Source organism: Trichosurus vulpecula, chromosome 3 (assembly GCF_011100635.1).
Source record: "Trichosurus vulpecula isolate mTriVul1 chromosome 3, mTriVul1.pri, whole genome shotgun sequence".
Classification (NCBI taxonomy): domain Eukaryota; kingdom Metazoa; phylum Chordata; class Mammalia; order Diprotodontia; family Phalangeridae; genus Trichosurus; species Trichosurus vulpecula.
Window position 1 is genome coordinate 162,294,693 of NC_050575.1, and position 19,437 is coordinate 162,314,129.

Here is a 19,437-nt window from a genome sequence, read left to right on the forward strand (position 1 = left end):
TCCCCTGTCCCTGACAGCATTTGAAAATATCTCTGAGCCCCTTGAGGGTTGCCTGGATTATACCGAAAAGCCATGTCCCGGCACTCCTCTGAGAACTGGGAGGTCCAGACTACCATCTCACATGGGGAGAGAATGGCTCTCATAACTAGCTTCCAGTCGTTGGGAGTGAGTACATAGGAAGCCACGTCTATCAGTCTAATCTTAACATAAGGGGATTTTAGACCATAATCTGTGATTGCTCTTTTCAGCTGTTTTATCAGGGAAGGGGACACAGGGGTATGTCTTCTCACTGCGGGGATTTGTCTTATTCTCCTCTGCCCTGGATTGTCAGGATCATCCTCCTCCACCTGCCAGCCGGGTTCCTCTATGACTGGGAAAGTCCCTACTCCTAGGAGGTCCCACAATTCCTCTTCCCCTTGTTCTCTCATCTGTTTTATCATTTGTTGTAACGGGGACATGTCGCCATCAGGGGTCAGCCCACTTGGGAGTGATGATTCTTTTCCTCCACCAGGAGGCGCCCGAGTTATGGGTGCCTGCTCTCTAACTTCCTCTTTTCTCGCGGGAACTTCTGCTTTTATCTTATTCCCCCGTTGCTTTTGGCTAACTTTCTCTTTGAAACAGACAACTTTCTGTGGGGCTGACTGAGCTGACCATTTTTCTAATTTTCTCCTCAGTTCCTCATTTTCCTGTGGCAGCCTCTGTCTCTCCTCCTTCTCTCGCATTTGTTCCTGAAACTGATCTAAATTAGGGTATATCAAGTGTGAGTAAGGCGGAGTGCTGGGATCCGGGGATGAGGGTTGTGACTGTTCAGGGGAGGAAGCGGGCAGGGCAACGTGGAGGGGGTGGTCTGAGTGGAGGTTGTGAAATGTTTTTCACAGCAGTCTTCTGCGGCTTCAAGAGCCACTTTTATAATGTTGTATAGACAAAATGTGCTGGGTTCCAAGCCCCTGGGGTTTTCTGATTCATAGCTTGTTAACTGCTCTCCTACAATTTTCCAAGACCCCGTGGTAACGGGGCCGCTGTGCGGTCCAAGGGGATATTTTTCTACAGCTTTAAGAAAATCCCTGATAGCCCAGGGAGTGATTGTACACCCTTGATTCTTGGCCGTCTTATATACGGTTTTTACAAATGTGGCCTGATCTGCCGCGGCTCCTAAGGACTCTACCTGCCCCATGATAAAGGAGATTCCTTACCTCACCAGCGTAGAAGCCGGGTACCCATGGAGACACGGACTGGTACTCCCGCGCTGTAAATTCGTCCCAGGGTTGTGCACACTGTCTTCTCCATCCTCTCACAGGAAGGAGACTCCCTGGGGAACGTGGGGGCGCGTGTGGCTCCGTGCGGTGCCCCACGTTGGGCGCCACTTGTTGGGGTCCCTCTCACCCCAAATCCCAGGCCTTTGTCCAGCAAAGGCTTGATCTCATGGGCAATGAATGAGGCGGGAGGCAAGATGGTGAACAATTCCGTTTATTCAAATTAGTAGCAAAACCTTTATAGCCGCGGTTACATATGCGCTAGGGCCGCCTTGGTTCCTCCTACTCTCCACCCCTTTCTTCCCCGTGTTCTCCCCATAATCCCCTCGCAATCAGGCAGTTCCGGACAAAGACCCGGAATTGCCATGTTGTCAACTAGGGCGAGACCCTTCCTCCTGGCGCCATCTTGTCCCACCCTTACCTCAGAGCCCTGAGTTTACCTCAGCAGGCCCTGGGCGCGGAGGTCGAACAAGGGCAGGGGTTGGCTCTAACTCGCCCCGTTACAAAGTACCATGTTCAGACTTGTGCTTTACAAGTTAAGAACTTCAACTCAAAGCTCTCTCTTACTCCCACTCACTTCCCAGTAGAATGTAGATTTCTTAGATCTGGGACCTGGTTTTGTACAACCTTGTCTTGTGCCTCCAATCTCCTCTAACCCAAGTGCCTAGTTTGGGTTTAGCACAAAGCAAGACCTTAGTAAATGTTTGATTTGGACACATGTATGAGTACATAAACCTTGAGTGATTTAAAGGGCGGCAGCTAATTCCTGTCCTTTCCTAGGGCCACTGGAATTAGCTGTGGGGGCAAGGACTCTGATTGGTTGACCAGGGACCACCCCTCTTTTTCTCTCTACACACTGCAAAGGGAAGTCAGATCGGGGACAGGGGGGTGGGGTGGGGTGATCCCATGTGGGTATCCGGATTTAGCACTACAAAAGCCCGAGAGAAGCTTCAGTGGCTCAGGACCAAAAGGGACTGACTCTGGGCAGGAGGGGGTGAAGCAAACCACTGTTCCGCCCACCTCCTCCCCAACGCCACTCCAACTCCAGTGCAGCCTGGAAGCTACACAGGAGCCAGAACTCAGCGGCCTGTTTCATTCCCAAAAATAACAAAACAAAACAAGGGCAAAGAAGCTCCACCAGCCTGTCCCTTTGAGTCTCATGGTGGGCCTGAGCTCGATGCAGCTACGGAAGGTAGGGGCAACACTGGAGTAGTCACTGTTAAGGGGAGATGGGGACCCACAAAGCATCGGTTGGGGGTAGCAGGGAGTGGTACCCTTGTTTAGCATAAATTTCCCTAGGAACTTCAGAGTTAATCCTCAACCTTTCCCTTCCCCCACCTCCCACTGCCATTGGAACTCAGCTTGTGTCCTAAGACCCCCACCCCCTACACAGTTCAGAGTTTGCCAGGGACCTTGGACAGGGTTTCCAGAAGATTGGGATGTGGAATTCGGAGGAGGGAAAAGGCAGGACTGGGGCCCAGGATTCCTCCCCATTTTGATTGGAAGGGCCAGGAGAAAGAAAACAATAAGCAAAAACCAAAATTTGACTTGTGTGGGCATAAAGCTGTTGCCATCAGGAAGTGAGAGTACTCAGAGTTCAGGGCCTAGTCTAAGAAGGGTTAGTGGAGCTAGGGAGAAATGGAAAGAGCCAGGAATGGGACGAGCTGCCCCTGGAAGGGAGAGACCATGCAAGACACTTGGGGACAGGACCTTAAAGATCATATAGACTAACCCTTGCATTTTACAGAAGAGGAAAAATATCCATAGAGCTTAAGTTATTTGCCCAAGGTCACACAGCTGTTCAATGACAGAGCTGGAATTTGAACTTAGTTCTCTTGATTCCAAGTCCAGTGTTCTTTCCTCTGTATTAGGATGCCACCCAATTGCTGGGCTAGATGGCAGTGGATAGAATGCAGTGACTGGAGTCAGGAAGACTCATCTTCCTGAGTTCAAATCTGGTCTCAGGCATTTACCAGCAGTGTGACCCCGGGCAAGTCACTTAACCCTGTTTGCCTCTGTTTCATCTGCAAAATGAGCTGGAGAAGGAAATGGCAAACTACTGAACAGCAACCCAATCAGCAGCAGCAGCATAGCACCACCATCAATAAGCATTCATTAAGCTCCCCTTATGGAGGCAGAGTGGTAGAGTGGGAAGAGTTTTAGAATTGGAGTAAGCTGAGACCTGAAATCAAATCTTGCCTGAGTTTACTAGCTGTGGACAAACTATCTACCATCTTTAAGCCTCAGTTTCTTCATCTGTATGATGCAGCCAATAATACTTATTTTACCTCCCTCACATAATTGTTTTGAGAATCAGTGAGATAATACACTTTTTAAGCCCTAAAATGCTAAGGAAATGTCAGTTATTACTGTTATTGATATGTTCCTAAATTTTTGCCAGGTACTAGGAATATAAAAATGAATGGTATATAATCTCTTCCGTTAAGGAGCCTAAGTCTAGTTTGGGAAGGAAACAAGCATTTATTAAGCACCTACTGTGTGCCAGGCACTGTGCTAAGCACTTTACAAATATGATCTCATTTGATCCTCACAACACTGTGAGGTAAGTGCTATTATTATCCTCATTTTGCAGGAGAGGAAACTGAGGCAGACAGTAGTTAAATGATTTGCCCAGGACCATACAACTATTAAGTGTCTTGAGATCAGATTTGAACATCTAGTCTTGCTGATTCCCAGGACCAGTGCTCTATCTACTGTGCCTAGGTATACTGATAGTATATGGTATATAGCATAGGGGAAAGAACACTCGGTGCTTGGGCTTGGAGTCAGAAGTATGAGTCAGAGGTCAGAGTACGTCTGACAGTTGGTCATTTGACTGCTGGGTGCCTCAGTTTCCTTACCTGTAAAGGGGGATGAGAACACTCATAAAGAATGCCCCACAGAGTTGTCATGAGAAAGCTGGCTGTGTAAACCTTAGTGTGATAGAAATGGGAGTTATTGTGTCATTTAATATATTTTATGCATGGATAATATGAATGTAATGAAATTTTATAAATATAAATGTAACAACATAATGAATCTCAGAGGCGAGGGGTTGGGGGTGGTGAAGAGAGGCTTTGGTCTGAAGGAGGTTCCACCTCTCCCATAGTTCCAGGAGGATGGATTTCTGGTCCTGGAAGGAATATTTTCCACCAAGGAGTGTGATATCATGAGGGAGCAAATCCAGAAGATCATAGCAGAAATGGAAGTGCCACCTCACTGTCGCACTGAATTCTCTACTCAACAAGAGGAACAGCTCCGAGCCCAGGTAGGAAGGCACTACAATCCTGGCTTCCTGACTCTCACCACTGCACCACACTGCCCTCTCCTGGTTTTTAATATACACAGATCTCAGCCTCTCCCATGGCCAAATGAGAGCATTTTATATTAAAACCATAGAATTTTACGATATAGTCATTTTGGAGTAGATAGAGAATCAGTTGGCTTTGGAGTAAAAAAGATCTGTTTCCAGTTCTGCCTCTGACAGATAAGTACAGGCTATGTGGTCCTGGGTAAGCGACTTATTAACTTATCGGCTCCCTCGTAGGCTCTAGGCATCAAAGTGGCTGAGTGGGAATTGTTCTCCATCAGTGAAGGGGTCTACCTCACTGGGATTTCCCTGCAAGGATGCAATCCAGTCCAAAAAGAAGTTCTTGGATTGTTTTTTGTATGGCCTAAGTCCTACTTTACACTTCTCTTTACACCTGACAGCACTTTTCCCACTCAATCAAAAAGCATTTATTAAGCACCTGCTATGTGTCAGGCAGTGTGTTAGGCAAAAATTCAAATAAAGAAACAAACCAATCTATTTTCTCAAGGAGCTCTCAGTCTAATAGGACATGTAATATACAAAGAACAATGTACAAATAAGGTATATAAGCTATATTGGAGATAATTAATTGGAGATAATAATTAGCATTAAGGTGGACTGGGAAAGGCTTCTTGCAGAAGATGGGATTTTAGCTAGCAAAATGGTCTAGAGGTAGAGAGTGAAGAGAGCCTGGCGTGGGGGGACCCCTGGTTAGTGGGTATGACCTGGATTAAGAGCCAGCAAAGGAAACTGAGGGGGATTAATCAGATAGGTAGGAGAATCAGGAGAGAGCTGGGTCATGAAAACCTAGAGAGAAGAGTATCAAGGGGAAGAAGGTCATTGACAGGGTCAAAGGCTGTAGAGAGGTCAAGAAAGATGAGGATTGAGAGAAGGGCCATTAGATTTGACAGTTTAAAGGTCATTGGTAACTTTGGAGAGAGTAGTTTCAGTTGAACAGTGAAGCTGGAAGCCAGACTGAAGAGAGTTAAGAAAGGAAGTAGAGGCACCTATTGTAAATGGCCTTCTCTAGGAGCTTATCCATGAAAAGAAGGATTTACATGGAATAATACTAATGAGAATTAAAGGATCAAGTAACAGTTTTTTTTTAAGAATAAGGGAGACATGGACATTTGTAGGCAATAGGGAAGCATCTAGTAGGCAGGGAGATTGAAGATTAGTGAGAGGCTGGGGGCATTCTGTTTGAGAAGATGGGTTGGAGTGGGATCACTTGTGTGTCTAGAGGAGTTAGCCTTGGCAAAGGAAAGGGCCATCTTATCATATGAGACAGGAGTGAAGGAAGAGGTAGTGAGAAAGGCAGCTGAGTGATGTGAGATGAGGAGGAGAAAAGGCAGCTTCACAGAGTAGCCTTAATTTTTTCAGTAAAATATGAAACAAGCTTAGAAAGTATGGAAGAGAACCACAAGAGGTTTTAGGAGATTTGGAAAAGCTGATGTGGTGGGTGGGATAATGAATCAATTAGGGAGATGTATAATGATTGCCTTGATGCACTGAGGGCCCAAGTGAGATTATGTAACAAATTTGTACTGGATCCAGTCAGCATGATTTTGTGATTTTCTCCAGCTAGCCTAGGACCTAGTATGCAATGCAATTCTATTTAAAAATTATTTTAAATGTGCCATATGCCAGGCACTAAGACAAAACCTGAAAAAAATTCCACCATCAAGTAACTTACATTATATAGGAGGTGGAGAGATATGCACAAAGTTAATATAGACAAAGTAAATACAAAATAACTTGGTGGGGGAAAGTAGCAGCAGATCAGGAAAGGTCCTTTAAGGTAGCTAGAGATTGCAGTAAGTGGAGGGAAAGAGAGAAAGTTTTCAGATGTGGGGAAACCAGCCTGTTCAAAGGCAGTGAGGCACAGAAAGGGAATTCAATAAAAACTTGGTGATATTGAATGATAAGGAGAGGTGATGGCGCAGGGATGGTATACCTCACCAGAAGCTTCAGTGCATTCTTCTGTTATCTTTGGTGTTGTGATATGCTTGTATATGTTATGTCCTGGACTTATAGGGGAATGCAAGTGATGATTGGGGAAAACATTGATTGTGTTGGGCTGGAGACCTTTTTGTGTTTTCTTGTGGAACCAGAGTGGGATTTTGAGTTGGAAGACTTGGGTTGAAATTCTGACTCTACCATTTGCTTACCTATTTGGCCTTGTGCAAATAATTTCCTCTCCCTGGCCTAGGGTAGGCTCAGATCAAAGGAATTGTGGATTGAGAGTTGGAAGGGATATTAGAGATTGTCTAGTACAACCCCCCTTATCCTAGAGGTGAACTAAGTGATGCCCAGGGAGGTTAGGCAAGTTGCCCAAGGTCATACAGGAATAAAGTAGCATAGCTAGGATTCATACCTTGACCATGCTCTTTCTTTCTAAAGGTTCCTTTCAATTCTAAAATTCTACCCTGTGAGATAGCTTCGGTAGCTAATTGGATGTGGATGATGAAAAATGGTGAAAGAGGTTTTTTTCCAGCCTAATTGGGAAGATGATGGTACCATTAACAGACTGGGAAGACAAGAAGAGAAAACACAAGTTTAGATATGATGATGAATTAATTTTGGCATGTATTAGGTTTAAAGTGTTGGCAGGACATACAAGTGGAGACGTTGAATAGTAGTTGGAAATTCCTACCTCCTCCCCTTGCCCCTATGATTCACAGACCCTTATTCCTCTGCTGCTCTGCTCTGCCCTCCCCTTCCATTTTACCCCCAGCAGCCTCTGCTGTTCCCTTAACTTTAGATCTCTTCCTCCCTTTTCCATCTTCTTGAACTCAAGTAAAACCGTCTCCCTCCAGAAGACACAGTAACCTTGGTGACTATCTCTGGCATTCTACCTTCTGTCCTGCTTTTCTGCATATAGTGGACCAGGAGGAAGACAAAGCCTATTCCTCACTCCCCATGGAAGGAGAAAGAGATCTTCTCTCTATCTCGATCACTCAGTGACTTCTATTCCTTTGGCCTTCATTTCATATAACTCTATCCAGATCCTTAGGACTGTCACTCATCATCCTATAAGTCATTCTCTTTGTATTCTCAAGGAGTTCAGGACCTGGCTTACAGCTTCCAGACCAAACCGGCCTCTGACCTGTGAATGGCAAGAACTGAACAGAGCAGGCTAGAGACAGGAGAGTTAGGAATCAAACAGAAGTTTAATTTGAAAGTGAGGGAAGCAGCTAGCAAGCAAAATCCAACTTCCTAAGGAGTTCACCCACTTATGGCAGGGGTAGGGTTTTTTAGCATGAAAACCATAAATGACTGGACCACAACACAGGCATTCTTGGGTCTTGAGGAAACAGTCTCCAAGTCCACAGCTGGACCACAAGAGTCTCCAAGTCATTAGGGTTGTTGAGCCTTGTGGTTGTTCAGTGGGGCACAGAACTAGGGTTAGCATGGCTGAGAGCAGCAGTGGGGAACCTACTTCAGTTCACTTGGCAGTTACAAGCACAAGGGGTTGCTGTTATGTCAGGCTCAGGGCATATCTTTCTTGCTAGGCCCTAGTTCTGGAAAACAAGGTGTCTCCTAATAGTATCTTGACATTTCCCCCTTTTGGCCAAAGGGAGGGCATCTGAAAGAACGCCTACCCTTCTGGCCAATAAGGAGAGGTAGGCATAAGCTAAGATGCCACAAGAGGCCAGTTGGACCAGGACAAGATATTGAGTTGGATAAGTCTTATCTAGCCATTGTTTATTTGCAAGCAGAAAAGGGGCAGGACAAGAATGGAGAGAGAGAAAATGCCAACACGTACTTGAATTTGGGCCTTGGTGGTTGGGCACATAACAAAAGGAAAGAGGAAAAAAAAACTAGGACAGCATACATGGTCATCAGTTCTCCTCTGGAATCTTGGAACAGCTGTCTCATCTGGATGTCCGTAGTAGATAAAACTTGAGATTTTTGCTATCCCTGGAAGATTCTGCCTTCCACTCAGGAACAGGGACTTTCTTCAGATGATCTACACCCACAAGTTTGGCAGCTGTGGGAGTAGTCAGAAGGACCTGGTAGGGGCCCTTAGAGGAAACTCATTGCATCAGCATTTGGATCTGAGTTTCTGGTCAGCCTAACAGAGGTCCTTGGTTAAAGGTCTTTAAACAGCACATAGAGATGGTCTAGTCTCCCAGCCACTCAGGGCTAGGTTCAAACAATGCAATAAAGTGTTTCATAAATTTATAATCATAATTATATCAGGTTACGGATCAAACTACTTAGAGAGCTCACAATGGACTAGTTTTGAGAAGGGAGATTTACATGTCACCAAAGTAACCAAGAAAACTTAAACATAAACGTCTTGAAACAAAAGACCAAAGCAATACAATAGTTATCACCAGTATTAATTATCATCAAGTCTCCTTGTATCCTAGTAACCCACTCTCAATATCTATTTAACCAGCACATTTTGAGTCCCAGAAGTCTCATGTAGTTATTTGGTTCTTAGATATCTTTTCTTGGACAAGAGGCTTTATTCTCAGGACAGGTATGGAAAGGGCTCTGCTTCTCTGGTTCCAAATCTAGAGGTTCCTAGATAATTCTGACTTAATATAATTTAGTACAATTTCTTAAATTTGGTTCTTCAATCTTGAAATTTCAGAGAATTTCAGTTTACATACCATTTGCTGTTTTTATCCTTATCTAAATTCTGTACCTGATATAAGAATATTTTAAAAATTTATGAGGATTCAATTATAAAATGAACTCTTCTGCCCTTTAAGATTATCAGACAGATACTTTAAAAATGGGAATTTATGTGCAAAATCCTTAATCCAATTTTGAAAACTTATTACTAAGACATACTCAAAGCCTGAATTTCCATGATAGATAAATTTGGAAGCTAATCATATACATATGTATATAGTTCATAGAGAAAATAGTCTGATCTTATTGCTTTTCTCAAAATTTACTATTCCATTCATTTAGAAAACTTTTAACTTTACATTTCTGTCTTCGTATTTTGTCTAATCATTTCCCCCTTAAGAAGATATTATACCCATATTATAATTTGACCATGAATACAGGTTAAAATTGTAAGATATTCATACTTGCATCTTATTATAGTAACTCAGAGATGTTCCAGTATTAATTTATTATTTAATAGATTTAGTATTGTATTTACAAAACTTCTTGATTATAGATATTTGCTATAAAAGGAAAAAGAGAACCATACTTATAACAATGTTATATATCATAACAGGGGAAAAAAACTCCCTTAGTTCTATTTGATTCCAGGCATGAATCACATCTGACAGTCAATCATGATAGGGTATCAAAAGTAAGGCTCAGGATTAACCAGGTAGAGGCATTTCCTTTTCAGCAAGGAAATAGTACAATGGGGAAATAGTCATGAGGCTCCTACCTTAGGCTATGCCAAAGTCATCCCTAAAACTTTTCCCAGGCACAGACAACCACCTTTAGCAGTTCCCAGACTGTAGCACATGCCATTTTCTACTACTGGCTTCATGACAATTCAGACAACTATCCTTGTAATCAAAGCTCAAAACAATAAAAATTACAATATCAGGAATTTTTACCTTAAATAGCAAAATTTCATTAACCATAACTTAGGACTTGAATACCTTTCCTAATGTTTCACTAACAGTTAATATTTTATTTATCCTTTACTTATAAATTAAAATTACCCATGTCCTGGGGCTTCAGGCATACAGCAAATACCTAAAGGTTGACTCATCATTAATATGCTGAAGCTACATCTTTAAACCACCCTATACACTTTCATAATAGCCAAGAATTTTCAAATGAAAATTTTCTATTATAGTAAACTTATTATTATCTGCTTTATAACAAAATATACCTCATGAAACATTTAACAGTTTTCAAATATCTATTTTTATCACATCCTTTTAAAAAGCCCAATTTATATGTAACAGCATCCAGATTTAAAAAGTTGCTTTTTCTAATAGCACTTCTGTTACAATCATCTCTAAAATTTCACAATGTAAGAGAATTTAGAAATACAAAAATAACATAAACAATATCATCTATTTAAAACCGGAAACAAAACTTCAGATGACCTCAATTGCATTTCCAAATTATCACATGTAAAAGTCATTGATCTTATTACCCTTAACTTTTCAAAACCACTTTAGAGTAATCAGGTATGGAAAAATTACATTCAATTAAAGAAATAATAATAATGTAGTGCTTAGCATATGGCAGTCATTCTGGTAAGCACTTTACAATCATTATATTATTTTGATCTCACAACAAACCTGGGAGGTGGGTACCATTATTATTTTTCTCTTTATACATCAGGAAACCGGGGTAAGCAGGGATGGTATAGCTTACTTAAGATTACACAATTAATAAATTTCTGTAACTGCAACCAGATGCAAGTTTCCCTACATTTTTTCCAGCATTTTTTTCAACACCTTTATTTGGGAATCTGCTCTGAGATGAGAGGGGTTAACAGAATAAGAGGGAGGGAAGTCACAAGCATGGTCAAGGAAGGTTTAACAAGAGGTTCCTATAAAGTACAAACCGTTTACCTATTTTTTTTTCCTTTCTTCCCTCTGGGATTACTTCCAAACTAGCTGCCTTCTTTCATTGCCCTAGAACAATGAAGCTATTCATCTTCAGGCGAAGTGCCATCTTTTAAAAAAAAATTATTTATTTATTTTTAGTTATCACCATTTACTTCCATAAGATTTCACGAGTTCCAAATTTTCTCCCCGTACCTCCTCCCCCTCTCCCCCAAGATGGCATGGAATCTGACATAGGTTCTACATATACATTCACATTAAATATATTTTCACATTAGTCATGTTGTAAAGAAGAATAAGAACCAATGAGAGAAACCACAAAAGAAAAGAAACAACAAGAGGGAGAGAGAAAATAGTATGCTTCAATCTGCATGTAGACTCCATCTATTTTTTACTTTTATAAAATTTCGTCCTTATTTTTCCTTAAAACAAATTCTACAGAGTGGTACCCTAAAACTTACTAAGATACTTCAGAAGTGAGTTCCTAGGATTACCAAGGAGTTCTTCTCTGCAATCTTAAAATGATTAATCTCCACATCTCCAAAATCTACCAAGCTGTTTTCAGCAGTTCTACAACTATGTTCATCTGACATTATTTCTTATTACCTAATCTCCCTCAGAAAGCCTAAAGTGGGATTTAGTCCTGCTTACTAGGACAATTGCTTCAACACTCTCCCCGTGTTCTAAACTCCTTGGCCACAGTCCTTAGAAGTTTTCTGGCTGGCTGCATTTTAAATCTTTCAAGGTAACAGAATCTATAAACACAAATATGACACAAAATTTTACATTTTACAAAGATACAAACACAGACAAAACAACAAGACAGATACAAACAGACACAAACACTTTTAACAAAACACATGGTTACAATCTACACAGTTACAGAGGTGTGCAGTTTAAGAAACAACAGAGGCATGCAGTTACAATTTTACAGATGCAAGCTGTCTAAAAACAACAGAGGCATAAAGAAGAGCCAATTAACAGAGGTATGCAGTCTTAGCTCCTATCTCCTTACCAGAGTGGTTTGAGACAAATCGGGTCACCAGAGGGCCCGGGAGGTTTCCTCACAAAGAATGGCGAGCTTGACCAAGGCAGGAGCTTGGGCATTGGAGCAGGAAGGACACAGGACTCACAGATGAGGGGGGTTGGACTCTAAAGAAATAAATCTCCAGGGGCACCTAGTCTATTCCCACCGGTAGCAGAGAGTCCAATGGCCTGGTTCTATATCCAATCCCACTTCTGACATGAATTAATGTCAGCTGGACCAAACTGGCCTCTAACCTGTGGATGACCAGAACTGAACAGAGCAGGCTAGAGACAAGAGAGTCAGGAATCAAACAGAAGTTTAATTTCAAAATGAGGGAAACAGCTTCCAAGTGAAGTCCTCCTTCCTAAGAAGGGAGGCTCACCCATTTATAGCATAGGTAGGGCTTTAAGTGTGAAAACCACAAATGACTGGATCACAACACAGGCATTCTTGGGTCTTGAGTAAACAGTCTCCAGGTCATTAGGGTTGTTGAGCCTTGTGGTTGTTCAGTGGGGCACAGAACCAGGGTTACCCTGGCTGGGAGCAGCAGTGGGGCACCTGGTTCAGTTCACTTGGCAGTTACAAGCACAGGGATTGTTGTTATGTCAAGCTCAGGGCAGGGATTGCCTACTGGGCCTTAGCTCTGGAAAACAGGGTGTCTCCTACTAATATTTTGACACTGTCTACTCTGAAACTATGTTCTCATACATGAAGGCTTTTACATACTGATGTCCCCTTAACCTCCCTGGTTTCCCAATTCATCAGCTTCCTAAACTCTTGTGACCCACACCTTCACTCACCTCATTCATACACAGAAATGGCCATACTCTTGATCACCCATTACTCTTTCCTCTCTAAGAACTACAACCTACCTCCTCATGCTCCCACCTGGAATATTGTGCTGGTTTGGTTTTCCTGCTTCTCTCCTCTCTAATTCACCTTCTACATAGAGGCCAAAATTATTTTCCTAAAGCACAGGTATGATCATGTCCCTCTTCTGTTCAGGAATCTTCAGTGGTTTCCTATTGCTTCTAGGATAAAATACAAACTCCTTTGTGTGGCATGGCATGTCAAGTCCTCCATGAACAAGCTCTGGACTACCTTTATAGATTTGTTTCATATTATTCCCTGCCAAGGAATTATTCCACTCTACATTCCAGACAAACCGGCCTAATTGCAGTTCCCCGTATATATATCACATCTCCTTCCTCCACGGCTTTGTACAAGCTGTACCTCATTTGTGGAATACCCACCCTTCTCACATCTGCCTCTTGTAATCTCTGACCTCCTTTAACAAAATAGTTCTTGTGCACTCTCCTACACAAAGCCTTTCCTGATTCTCCTAATTGTTAACAACCCTTCTGTGAATCTATGATCTATGAACATTTGTGTGTCATTAGTAGGATGTCATCTCTGTAAAGGCAGAAACTTTTATTTTTGTCCTATTGAATTGAATCACTCGACCTTCTCTCATAGCACGACCTCTGCCATTTCCTTCCCCAGCTTATTTACAGAGGAGGAAACTGAGGCAAACAGGATTAAGTGACTTGCCCAGGGTCACACAGCTAGTAAGTGTCTGAGGTCACATTTGAACTCAAGACTTCTAGACTTCAGGCTCAATAATCCATCTACTGTGCCACCTAGCTTCCCATTGGAGCCAGGAAGATCTGAGTTCAAATCCAGCTGTAGACACTAGCTTTGTGACCCTGAGCAAATCACTTAACTTCTTTATGTCTCAGTTTTCCCAACTATAAAATGGGGATAATAATGGTACCTACCTCACTGGGTTTTTGTGAAGATCAAAAGAGAGAATCTATGTAAAGCACTTAGTATAGCGCCTGGCTCATAGGAGATGCTTAATAAATGCTTGTTCCTTTCCCCTTCTCCCTTTATTTAATCAGTTCAACTGTCCTCTACCCCAGAATGCCTTGCCCTCTGGTCCTGTTGCCAGTCATGCCTTGCTAAACTCCCCCCAGGGGGAACTGCCTGTCCTCCCCATCTGATTTCTACACTCACTCTAGTACTCTTAGCTCCTGTCTCCCATGCTTGGAATGTATCCCTCCTCACTTCTTCCCCTTAGCTTCTTTCCAGGATTGGCTCAAGTGCTACCTCCTCTAGGAAGGCCTTCTTGATTCTTCCAATTTTAGTGTTCTTTCTATCCTCAAATTACCTTTGTTACTGGATAATTTAATAAGTATTTATCATATATACATATACATACATACACATATAGGGATATACTTTTGAGAACAGGGACTGTCCTTTCCCTAGTGTCTTACACAAAGGAGGAATTTAATAAACAATAGAATAGCTAGCATCTAAGGTTAGCAAAACACTTTAAAAATATCTCATTTGATTTCCATAACAACCTTGGGAGGCAGATAAACCGATCCTATAGATGAAGAAACTTGCTCAGGTAGGGAGTATGAGGGGTAGGGAGAAGGGGAAGGAAAGGGCATCAACTACCACTTAATTGTCTGGGGCAGAATTTGAACTCATTTTCCTGACTCCAGATGTAGTATGCCATCCACTCAGCCATCCAGAGGCCTCTAGTTTAATTAGGTTGAATGACAGAGGAACCATCTTGTAGTAGAAAATGCAAGAGACCTGGAATCAGAGTAGGATCACCAGATTTTAAATTCTGGCTCCCCTACTTACTATCTGTATGACCCTTAGAAAGTCTCTTCGCCTGCCTATGAATAATCTGTAAAAATGCAGAGAGGCTCTAGATCAGGGGTTCCTAACCTTCTTTGTGTCCTGGACCCCTCCAGCAGTCTGGTATAATCTATGACCTCCTTCTCAGAATAATGTTGTTTAATGCATAAAATAAAATACATAGGATCGCAAAAGAAATCGATGGTATTGAAATAAAGATGTAAATTTTTCCCATCCACGTTCATACACTTCCTTGTAATTTATCCCAGGTTAAAAATCTCTAGTCTAGCAGATTAATGATTATTCCTTAGAGCTCTAAATCCTCTAAGTGATGATAAAGAAATGGTGGTCTAGGAGCTACAGATACAGATTTTCAGAGTCATGAGCTTATGAGCACCTTGGGGGCTTAGTTCTTCCCCTCATCCCCACCACATACACCTAAGTTCCTTTTCCCTGGGACAAAGATGATTGAAAATATTTTCAGTTTTAGGGACAGAAAAAAAATTTTTCTAACACTGTTAGAAGCTCCTAGTCACCCTCGCCCCTTCCAACACTTTAGCCTGAAGTCACACGGGATCTGCTGTTCCTAGTGTATTTATCAGAAAGAACAGCAGAATCCCTCTCCCACTACCCAGTGGCCCCTTCTCCAGATTCTGGCTCTCCTGTAAGCTTTGGGTCCTCATTCAGAATCATGATGCCTGGGCTTGGTTTATCTCATTGTGGAAAAGATACTATATTTGGTCTCTTCCTACCTTACAGTCTAGCCCAGAGCATCAGTGACTAACAGATATCATCTTCTGGAAGGAGCTAGGCTCAGGATCTAGACCAGGGTTCAGCTGATATCACTAGCGTGGTAAGTGTCTAGCTCCACGTCATCCCTTTGGAGTGAAGGATGAAAGAAGTGCACTGACTTTGGGGCAGAACTGACCTCGAGTCCCCATGAGCCCCGACTCCACCAGCAGAACTGAAGAATTACCTTTCAATCCTGGCTCTGCACTAACTTGATGTGCAGTTTCAGACAAATCCCAGATTCTTAAACATAAGGGAATTCATGACCTCTCAGGTCCCCTCACTTTCGGAGCATCACCAACACCCTGATGGTTTGTCTCCCCCATTTCCCCACACCTCTCGCAGGGCAATACTGACTATTTTTTGACCAGTGGAGACAAGATCAGATTCTTCTTTGAGAAAGGAGTGTTTGACAAGGAAGGTAAGAAGTAGGTAGGGCAGGGGGTGGGTGATGCTTGAAGGGTTTGGGGGGAGCAAGACCACTGAGTTCTTCTTTATCTTCTCTATCTACTGAGACTTTCAATTTTCCCCTGGTTCTTATCATCTCTTTTATTTCATAGGCAATTTTCTATTCCCGCCAGAGAAATCTATCAATAAAATTGGCCATGGTAAGGATGGTCTTGGATGGCCAGAGGGGGAGGGCAGGAAGCCCTGATGGGTGTGTAGGTACTTGTACACACTGTTCTTCCCTAGCCCTGAGCTGCCCCTTCACACCAGGGGTGCTTGGTCTTTCCCTGGTGGGGGCAAGGTTCACCTTATCTCTGCCTCCCCCTTTCTATAGTTTTTTCTAGTTATTTTTTGAATAGTAAGTATCAATAGCAGCCTGTGTCCATTTTCATCTGTCCCTGTGACAATTCCACCACTGAAGAAATTGCGGCCCTGTCCCCTATAGTGCTAGAAGTGTGCACTATGGATTAGGGAGAGGTTTCTGGAGATGCCTGCTCTCCTCCTTCCTTCACTAACCCCTGGGAAGCCCTGATTTTGTCCTTCCCATCCCACACCTCTGGGGTGCTGTGGTCTGGGGTTCCCTATCTTGGCTTGGCTATTTGTTGCCTCTAGCTTTCTTTGGAGAGTGGTGAGGGTGAGAGAGGGAGAGGGGAAGGTGATAGATTAGGAGAGCAGCTCAGATTCCGCCAGTATTAAGTCAGTCTCCCATCTCTTGTTCCTACAGCTCTGCATGCCCTTGACCCTGTCTTTAAGAGTGTTACCCACTCAACTCAGGTGCAGGTGAGTGAGGATAAGCTCCCTTAGAATTTTCCCCTTGGTGTCTTGGAGCCCCTCCCCCCCCACAAGAGTCTGACAAGAGCACAGGCCCCATTGTGCTTTCATGGTCTCTTCAGACCCTTCCCAAAGTCCGGATAGGCTAGGGCTGGCTATAGGAAGAACTCCTCCCACTACCACCTCCTTCACCTCCTAAACCAAAGCTGGTAGAAAAATAGAGAGGTTTCCTTATGCCCCAGCATCTTTGTACTTTAAAAAGTATATTATTTCCATGTTGTTAAGAAGAAAACAATGGACCCTGGGATCCCCCTACTCTTTCGTTCTCTCTCTGACAAAGGGAAAGGAAGCAGTGTCAAACCCAGGCTAGGTGGGTGGGTAGGCAGTGAGGCAGGGACAGCTCTGTGAAGGTCTCCCAGACATGGGGTTAGTGGCATTCTGTGGTAATGCAGTCTTGGGTCTGAGTCAATGAACTGGACTCTTCCTTAGGAGTTGGCCAAGAGTCTGGGGCTTGAGGTACCTGTGGTAGTTCAAAGCATGTACATCTTCAAGGTAAGCTTCCTACTCAGGCACTAATTCACTTTGGGGCCTTAGGGAAGTCTCCCTGGGATTCAGTTTGCCCAACTGTAAAATGCAAAAGGTTGTGTGGAGTAAAGGATAACATAGGTACCAAAGCTTTGTTGAAGTAAGCATAGGTTTTACAAGGAAGATGATATTCTCAACATCCTGGGAGAAATTTTTTTTCTAAAATTTTAAATTGAGAAAAATATTTTTACCAAGAATGAAATGACTTTGGAAAATTCAAGATTTCCATACTCCTCGATCTCTCCTCCACCCCCCCCCAATTCCTCTCTGTTCTGTTTCATCAGACCTCTTTTCTCTTTCAGCAACCGCACTTTGGCGGGGAAGGTGAGCTGTGCACAGGTCCCTGTACTAGCATGGTGCAAACAGTGAATACCTGTTTGGTGATGAGGTTCTGAGGGGTGAGGAAATTAGCTCCCTGGCTCTTTGCGGGTAGGGGGATAAGGGACTATTTGTGAACCAGCCAAAGATAATCATGGAATGAGGAAGGTTGTTTCTGATGGGGGAAGCTTTAGTTTGGTAAAGGAAAGGGGACAAGAAATGGATATTGGCTAAATGGAAAAGGAGAATTCAGCTTTGGCATCGAAAATAGGTGAGTGAGGGGGCCAGGGTATAGGTGGCCTAACCCACAGGTTGGTGGGTTGTAGTCACCCCACACCAGGATGCCACCTTTCTCCACACTGAGCCACTGGGCCGAGTACTGGGTGTTTGGATTGCCTTGGAGGATGCTACCCTGGAGAATGGCTGCCTCTGGTTCATCCCTGGCTCTCACACTGGTAAGGAGAGCCTTCATGGAACCCCTTTCTTTCCTTCTTTCTGGATCTAACCAGAGGGAAATCCATCCTATAGAGGCGTTTGCGGCTCTTCACTTGTCTGTTCCTTGTGACCAATGCAGGTGGCATTTCCCGGAGGATGGTACGGGTGCAGGCTAACTCTGTGGGTGGCACCAACTTCATAGGCTCTGAACCGGTTTATGAGGATAGCCGTTTCATCCCTACACCCATCCGGAAAGGTAAAGGTTCTAAAGGTTATTGCGTGCCAGGCAGGAACCTGGGTTTTGGATGATTATGTTAAACAACCAGGTCCAACCCCACCAGGGTTATGTCTCTGTGGGGTAGTTTTGGGGAGACCATGGTTGTCCTCTTTGATAGCAACATTGGCCTTTCCTGTCCAAGGAGTGTGGCTGCTAGAACTGTTGAGACTTAAACTGTCCCTGTCATTTGTCATTTTCGTCTTTGAGAGGTACTTAGGTGATGGACTGGGGGTACACCCAGATGGGGAGACACAGGCATTGGAATGGGACATATTCAGGTAGAGAAGTGTGACGCTTTCATCCCTCTTGTCAGGGGGTCTCATCTTGATACATGGAGAGGTCGTTCATAAGAGTGAGCTGAACCACTCCATATATTCTCGCCATGCATACACTTTCCACATCATGGAATCCAAGGGCACTCACTGGAGCCAGGATAACTGGTAAGCTGAGGTACCCCAGGAGTGTTGGGCAGGCTGGTTTTCCCAGGGGCTATCCACATACACCTCTTGCTTTCCCCAAACATGTTAGGGACCCTCAAGGCTACGAAATAGTTGAAAATTTCAACAGATTGCTCACTTCTCTCTTCCCTTCTCTTTCTTCAGGCTTCAGCCAACACCAGAGCTGCCTTTCCCCCTACTGTACACCTAATGCCAATCACCAAGATGGATTCCCCTGCCCTTTCAGATGAAGCCCTGGGCCTACTTTTTTGATACACCAAGTGGCTCCCTATGCTTCCCCAGAGGTGGGAGTGAAGTTTGTTATACCATCACTTGGACTTTCTAATGAAGACCTGATACTTCTTGTCCTCTGGGGAACATGGCCCTTGTTCTTGTCTTGGACAACTGAATACTTAGTGCCTTTGCTTTTCTTCTTGGGGTCAACCCGTGGATAACCCTCAGACTCACCTTATAAAAAGGAAGAAAGCAGCCTGGTGTATGGAGGTGGGGGAAGGCTCTGAGGGAGGGGAGAGAGAAGCAGCACAGTGGGGAAAGGGAAGAAGACACGAGTGAAGGTCATCTAGAGTGATGGTCAATGAATAAAAAACCACCAAATGCACAGTA

At 43.5% G+C, this 19,437-nt stretch overlaps 1 protein-coding gene across 2 annotated transcripts; it reads left to right on the forward strand.

Annotated features, from left to right (window-relative positions):
• The first annotated feature begins 2,139 nt into the window (after positions 1 to 2,139).
• On the forward strand, positions 2,140 to 19,437 carry PHYHD1 (phytanoyl-CoA dioxygenase domain containing 1). 2 transcript variants are annotated; one of them, XM_036749172.1, is made up of 11 exons: positions 2,140 to 2,445; positions 4,363 to 4,521; positions 15,889 to 15,964; positions 16,104 to 16,151; positions 16,715 to 16,770; positions 17,251 to 17,313; positions 17,649 to 17,670; positions 17,991 to 18,119; positions 18,239 to 18,355; positions 18,690 to 18,816; positions 18,979 to 19,437. In XM_036749172.1, the coding sequence occupies exons 1-11, from the start codon at positions 2,413 to 2,415 to the stop codon at positions 19,022 to 19,024; spliced, it is 876 nt and encodes a 291-aa protein (XP_036605067.1). In that variant the 5' UTR covers positions 2,140 to 2,412; the 3' UTR covers positions 19,025 to 19,437. The 2 variants fall into 2 exon arrangements, with proteins under 2 accessions (XP_036605067.1, XP_036605068.1); XM_036749173.1 differs by lacking the exon at positions 17,251 to 17,313 and having other exon boundaries at positions 2,205 to 2,445.